The following is a 7226-nucleotide window of genomic DNA, read 5'->3' on the forward strand; positions in this document are numbered from 1 at the left end:
GGGGGCGGGACTGGCACTGAGACCCCTGACTCCGTCTTCTGCTCCCGCAGCCCCCCACCCCTGAGACAGACTACCCCGAATTGCTGACTAGTTACCCTGAAGAGGACTATTCCCCCGTGGGTTCCTTCAGTGAGCCCAGCCCCACCTGTCCTTTGGCCGCACCCCCAGGCTGGTCCTGTCACATCAGCCCGGACAAGCAGATGATCTATACCAACCACTTCACCCAAGAGCAGGTAGGGGCTGCAGATGGATGGCCCAGACAGCCAAAGGATCGCTCCCAGCAGCTTTTCTAAGAGCTCCCACGCAGACCCCAAGACAGTCCCAGGCACCGGGTGGCTTGCACCTGGCCCTGGGACTGTCTTGGACTCTGCTGGAGGGAATTTCTTCCCCCTCCCTCTTGAGCTGGGCCCAGGGCCCTGACCATCCCTGTCCCCACAGTGGATGAAGCTGGAGGACCAGCAGGGGAAGTCATACTTCTACAACCCAGAGGACTCCTCTGTTCGGTGGGAGCTGCCCCAGGTAACCAACTGGTGAATGGAGCGCACTGGGGAGAGTGGAGGGGATTATATACGACAGCCTCTCTCTCCCCCCCAGGTCCCCATCCCTGCCCCTCGAAGCATCTGCAAATCCAGCCAAGACGGTGACACCCCAGCCCAGCCCAGCCCTCCAGAGGAAAAAGTAAGAGAAGGGACATGTAGGCCCTGGCAGGATCACCGCAAAAGAGATGAGGGCTGGTTTCTGGAGGTCCTGGGGCAGGGACGGAGTGGGATATACTTGTCTTCTCCATAGGCCCAGCACCGGGCCCAGCTGTGGGGAGCTGCCAGCTGAGGAGGAGACAAGCCTCCTGTCATGGCTCACCCTTTCTTTCCCTTTCTCTGTCTTAGATCAAGACTCTGGACAAGGCAGGAGTACTCTATCGCACCAAAACTGTGGACAAGGGGAAGCGGCTCCGGTGAGAGCCCAGAGCCCATCTGCACCCAGACCAGGGCAGGATGGGCTTTAATGGTGAAGCTCCCTGAGCACTTCCCCGATGCCAGCCTCTTCCTAGTCCTCATAGCAACTTCACGTGCAGTACTGGGGGGAACCCAGGCACTGAGAGATAAAGTGACTGACCCTAGGTCCTTTGGTTACCAGGAGGGCAGGAGTCCAGCCCTCCCGAGTGGGGACCCCAAGCTCTGTTCTTAAGCTCTAAGTCGTCCTCTTGGAGGTGGGAGGGGGCTTCAGCTCAGGAACAAATTAAAGCCCTGCCCTCCCCGCTTCCCCACCCCACCCAGGAAGAAGCACTGGAGTGCCTCCTGGACAGTGCTGGAGGGTGGCGTCCTCACCTTCTTCAAGGACTCAAAGACCTCAGCTGCTGGCGGCCTGGTGAGACCTGGGCCCCCGATAGGAGCTGTCCCATCTGCTCTTTGTCTAATCTGGTTTGGGAAAGGCCAGGTCTGAGAGAGTGGTGCCCAGGTGTCAGACGAGGTGTGCCTTGGCAGGAAAGGGAACATGGCTGCAGATTGACCCCAGGACAAGCAGTTCCAGCCACCTTGGGGATGGGAGCAGTCCTTAAGGGTGGACAGCTCCAGCTAGAGGGCAGCCTCCCACACCTGCTCACAGGGGCTCCTGTGCCCCTTTCTTCTTTCCCCTTTCCTCCCTGGGTGGGCAGCTGTAGTACTCAAACCAGGCTGCAGGCTCCATGGCCCAAAACACCAGGATCCTGGGTCCCAGAAACCCCCAGGCCCTTTCCTCAGAACTGTTGCTTGGCCACACTAGTGACCAGAGCCTGTCCCTAAAGGAAGAGTGTATGGGGGTCTGAGCCCAGGCTGTAGCACACCCGTCTGAGCTGAGGGCTCTCCATAACCTCGCTCCCACCCTTTCTCCTACAGAGGCAGCCTTACAAGCTCTCCACTCCTGAGTACACCGTGGAGCTGAAGGGGGCCACGCTCTCCTGGGCCCCCAAAGACAAATCCAGCAAGAAGAATGTGCTGGAGGTGAGTGATGGGGTGAGGAGGAAGAAAGACAGGGCTTACTGATAGCCTGGGAGCCTCATTGCAGACAGGCTCCAGGAAGGAAGAAAGGAGACACGGGGAGAATTGGGGCTGGAATTCTCAGAGCTCAAGGTCAAAGCTGCCGCCACTTCAGAGATCTGTCCATGTTTGGGGCATCACATGTTATTTATTTATTTATTTTTTGGTGGTGGTGCTGGGGACTGAAGCCAGAGCCTCATGCATGTCAGGCGAGAGCTCTACCACTGAGCCACACCCCCAGCCCTGGCATCGTGATTCTGTAGCTCCCTCTCCAACTGAGTCAGTAGTCGTTGCCTCAGAGGGTGGTGAGAACCAGGATGGCCACAGCCCTCCTAGCTACTCCAGGTTGACAGACAGGAAACTGACAGGCTAGGCCAGGAAACCTGTTCTCACCAGCCAGATCCTTGCTTCCAGTCTGACTGGGTCCCCAGTGAATAACCCAGGGCAGTGGGGAGGCTTGTCAGGCTCCCCCTGCAGGAATAGCAAGGAGAGCAGGGAGATCTTCCCGTGTCTGGCCCTTTGCTGTTCCCCTGTTGTCTTATTTTGATATTACTCATGCTCCCACCTCAGTCCCTGAAAGTTGTGAGGCAGATCACAACAAAACCCAGGAGGTAAGCGGCAAAATCCACTGAAAAGCCAGGACCAGGCAAAACACGTTAGAGATGGCATCAAGATGGAGAGGAACTGGGGGCAGATAATGAAGAGGTGCTAAGGTGGTTGCTGGGACTCAAACATGCTAGGCAGCACCCCACCACTGAGCCACATCCCCAGCGCCCCCCAACATTTTTTCATTTTAAAAAGCAGATTAAATAATATGCCAAGAGAGTCCTGTCTGATCTGAGAAGTTGTTCCCTGCCACCTGAGACAGGTTCTGCTGTGTCGGCTGCTCACAGGCCCTAAAGGGCAGGGTTGGTGTGCACTGCCACAGCCAGACATTCTAATTAACCTGCAGCGCCTGGTCCTCAGAACTGGAGGCCAGTGAGCAATCCGACCAAGTTGTCATCCGAGTCAGAAAGGCTGCGAGCCACCAGTCCTGTGGCAGAAAGTTGCCCTCTGGTGTTTTAATTTGTGCTTCTTGATGAAGAGGGGTGTGAATGAACGTGTTACCCCAGCTGGAGTGTGGGACAGGGGTGGGAATTTCTGGCCACACAGCTGGGGCAACACTTTGAGGGCCTCCGTATGAGGAGGAGGCCCGTGTTCTCCAGGCTCAGCCTTGGTCTGCTCTCACTTCCTCTCTCTCCACACTGTCTCCGTTACTGGAGTCCAGCTGCCAGTGTCTCCCACAGGAGTTCCTTTCACTTGCATTTTTGCTGGCTAGTGCTCTGGGTGAGGCCTGCCATGTCCTGTGGTTCATGGGGAGACAGGCTGGGGTATGAGGAAGTGCACCAGACAACTGAGCCCTGTAGAATTGGACTCCACCACTCATTAGCTGTGTGCCCATGAGGAAGTTGCTAAACCTCGCTGAGCCTCGATTTGCTCATCTGTAACAGAGGTGCTGTCACTCACAGCTTTCAATGAGAAGGAAGACTTGGGCTTGGGGTGAGGCCTTTGGGCCATGAGGCTCTGAGTCCCTGAGGCCAGGAACAGTTTATCTCCCTCTCCATACCCCTACCTCCAGCCCAGGGAACCAGAGATGATGGAATAATTTGTGTCCCCCCATACAGCTGCAGAGCCGTGATGGCTCCGAGTACCTGATCCAGCATGACTCAGAGGCCATCATCAGCACCTGGCACAAAGCCATTGCCCAGGGCATCCAGGAGCTGGTAGGGACAGCCTGGGGTCTCCAGGGCTGGTGGGGAGTGGGTGTTGGCATTATGCAGGGCAGCTGTGCCCTCCGCTCACACACAGGGAGCTTCATGGCACCAGTGAGCGAGTGCCCCTCTCTGCAAATGCAGTCCCCGCTTACAGCCAGGATGGCAGGTGGGCTGCTGGAGAAAGGGCCTTCCCTGAGCCTGTGAACCGGGGCCCTAGGGTTGTCCTCGTGGGAGGACTCTGCAGGAGGGGTTGGAACATCCAGAGGAGTTTTCCTATTTCAAAGGAGGCAGAAGGAGAAGTAGATGCTTTGAGAATTAGCCTCAGGCCAGAACGACAGACTAAAATTAAAAGATAAGACTTAAAAGGATTGATTCAAGAGTCTACCATTTTTTAGGTTCAAAGTATCAATTACATACATAGAGATGGGGACCGCCCCTCTGACAGCCATTCACCTGGCAATGACCTGAGGCTTTTTGACTCTTCATTCCCTACAAGCCAACATTTTGTGCAGGTTTTGGCTGGACTAATAAAAGTAGGAATCAGAAGCAGGGAGTTATTGACAGTGCTCCAGCCCCAGCTGAAATTGCAAGTTCATGATTAGGAGCTATTCTAGGGAAGTGTATCTACAGGTGCTGAGGTGGGAAGAGGGGCCGGGAGCTGGGAGGTGGGTATAAGGGTGGCCAGGATAAGAAAGGGTGAGAGAGAACAATATGATTCTCCAACACCTTAAGGGCTCTCTGCAGTCAAGAAGTCAAGTAAGTCAATTCTGAGATTCCCTGGAGGAGGTGAGGAAAGTTAACCTCATTAGGGAAGAGAGAACTCTGGCGGTCTGTCTCTAGGGCAGACCTGAGGGCTGGCTTTCCCATCCTGGAGAGAACCTCAGCTGGCCCCAGGCCCTGCCTCTCTGAGGCTGCGTAATTCCAGTCTGCAGACCTGCCCGCTGAGGAGGAAAGTGAGACCAGCAGCGCAGATTTCGGGTCCAGTGAGCGCCTGGGAAGCTGGCGGGAGAGAGAGGATGACACTCGGTCCAGTGCAGGTGTGTGGAGGCCTGTTGGGGAGTATCCACGAAGTGTCACCCTGGCTGGGGCCACTTGGGTCTACCCTGACACCACGGATTGACGGGGTTCTATGTTTCCCTGCAGCGGCCGGACCTGTTCTGAGCCCTGGAGGCCAGGAGAGCGACTTGAGCAAGGTCCGGCACAAGCTCCGCAGGTTCCTACAGCGGCGGCCCACGCTACAATCGCTGCGGGAGAAGGGTTACATCAGAGGTATGGCGGCACGACCGGGGTGGGCTGCGGGGCACCTGCGGGGCGACGCTGACAAGCCTCTCCCCCAGATCAGGTGTTCGGCTGCGCGCTGGCGGTGCTGTGTGAGCGCGAGAGGAGCTCGGTGCCGCGCTTCGTGCAGCAGTGTATCCGGACCGTCGAGGCCCGGGGTAGGAGCCGTTGCAGGCTGGGTCAGACCCTCGGGTGCCTGATGGCCTCCCTCCAAGACAAAGGATGGAGATCCCTGGGTGGGAGCAGGGTAGGGGGGAAAGGATGGAAGGCCCTGAGTAGGAAACACCAGCGGCTCTAGCCCCACCTGGGGTCAGCGCCTCCCTCTCACCCAGGGCTGGACATCGACGGGCTGTACCGCATCAGCGGAAACCTGGCCACCATCCAGAAGCTGCGCTATAGGGTGGACCACGGTGAGGCTAATCCCCAGTTCTTGCCCCAGGGTCTCAAGGTGCAAAGGGGTGTTAGCCTCCCCTTCATCCTCTGTCTCCTCCTGCGCCGCAGATGAGCGTCTGGACCTGGACGATGGGCGCTGGGAGGACGTTCATGTCATCACTGGCGCTCTGAAGCTCTTCTTCCGGGAGCTGCCCGAGCCCCTCTTCCCCTTCTCGCATTTCAGCCAGTTCATCGCAGCCATCAGTGAGAACTGGGGGCAGCGGAAGGGGAGGGCAGGGGAACTGATCAACCTCTGAGACCTAGCTGGCTGTGCCCACTGCCGTCGCAGCCCAGCCAACCCTCCCACTCCTCTGACCCTCCCTTGCCCAGAGCTACAGGACCAGGCACAGCGCAGCCGCTGTGTGCGAGACCTGGTGCGCTCACTGCCAACCCCCAACCATGACACGCTGAGGCTACTCTTCCAGCACCTGTGCAGGTGAGCCAAGTGAGTGGGGGCAGGTCCTGGCCAGGGCCCCCATGCCTGCCCAGGTCTAGGCCCTGACCCCACCCCACCTCTCCTCAGGGTTATCCAGCACGGCGAGCAGAACCGCATGTCGGTGCAGAGCGTGGCCATAGTGTTTGGGCCTACGCTGCTGCGGCCCGAGACAGAGGAGAACACCATGACCATGACCATGGTGTTCCAGAACCAAGTGGTGGAGCTCATCCTGCAGCAGTGCTCAGATATCTTCCCGCCCCACTGACCGCGGCGGACCTGGGACTAGGGGCAATGACTGTGGTCCTAGGGAGACTGGAATTGCTCTCCGAGGTCCTTGGCCATCTATGGGTCTGCAGGCACTGTGATGTCTATACCCCTCGTTTCTGAGGGTATAGTGACCCCTGGTGGGCAGTTCGTGAAATGTGATTCCCCCCCACCCTCCCCGCCCCGGCGGGTCGTGTTTAGGGTTAATTAGGTTCTGTTCCTTATTACAGCGCCACCTACTGGGCGGGTGGGAGAATGTGTAGGGGTGAGAGTTTTGTTTTCTGGGACTCCTACGGGGAGGAGGAATTTAGAGAGGGCCTTCCTGGCTTCTTCAAGCCTTCACCTGGTCAAGGCCTTCACAGAGACTCTGGTGGCGCCCCTGTTCAGGCCCTGTGCCCATCAAGCAGCTACTGACAGCTTCCTTCCAGCCGCAAAGCTGAACCTGTCTCCCCCAGGCCTCAAGGATGAGCTCTTGGGCCTCTTACAGAGATCAGGGTGGTCAGCTAGGTGAGGTCAGGGTTCCTGTTTGGGATTGGGCACCTATGCCCTCCCTGATCCACTGTGTCCTGTGCAAATTCTTCATGCCCACTGGATGTGGACCCTGCACCTGCACTTGATGTGTACCTTTCCACACTCAATCCCATTTTACAGATGAGGAAACTGAGGCTTACAGAGTGACTTGCTCAGGGTCAGGTGGGTGATCTGACTCCCCAACAGAGGTTCCTCCCATACCACTCCAGAGAGGGCTGTTGATCCTTTGAGCCACCTACGCCCCACCGCAGCATGGGACCATGAGCAAAGCAAAGAAACTCAGCTGGGTCTGTCCTGTCTGTGCCTGGGCTGGGGAGTTTCCTGAACTCACGGAGGGAAACTGCTCCAGCTGTTCTTCTCGGGGGAAGGTCAAGTGTGCCTGCCTGGTGCCCACCATGCCATGGAGACCTGGGAAAGGCCTGCAAGGGATGGAGGACAACCTCAGGAAAGGAGAGGTGAACCTTGGAGTCAGCAGACCCCTTCCCTCTTCATGCACAAACCACCTCGGTTTCTGGATCT

The 7226-nt window shown here is 57.5% G+C and overlaps 1 protein-coding gene across 1 annotated transcript in view; it reads left to right on the plus strand.

The window, feature by feature from the left end:
* The window catches only part of Arhgap27 (Rho GTPase activating protein 27), an 11841-nt gene extending 4621 nt beyond the window's left edge, over nt 1-7220 (plus strand). Inside the window, 15 exon segments of the mRNA XM_048789867.1 lie at nt 1-48; nt 50-233; nt 439-519; nt 595-678; nt 885-952; nt 1275-1365; nt 1872-1976; nt 3677-3775; nt 4692-4803; nt 4910-5035; nt 5104-5202; nt 5377-5454; nt 5546-5680; nt 5807-5912; nt 6000-7220. The exon segment at nt 1-48 is cut by the window's left edge and continues 146 nt beyond it. Of these exon segments, the coding sequence (XP_048645824.1) occupies nt 1-48; nt 50-233; nt 439-519; nt 595-678; nt 885-952; nt 1275-1365; nt 1872-1976; nt 3677-3775; nt 4692-4803; nt 4910-5035; nt 5104-5202; nt 5377-5454; nt 5546-5680; nt 5807-5912; nt 6000-6177 (1594 nt within the window). The 3' untranslated portion in view covers nt 6178-7220.
* Nucleotides 7221-7226: the final 6 nt, after the last annotated feature.

This window comes from Marmota marmota, unplaced genomic scaffold, assembly GCF_001458135.2.
Source record: "Marmota marmota marmota unplaced genomic scaffold, marMar, whole genome shotgun sequence".
NCBI classification, from domain to species: Eukaryota; Metazoa; Chordata; class Mammalia; order Rodentia; family Sciuridae; genus Marmota; species Marmota marmota.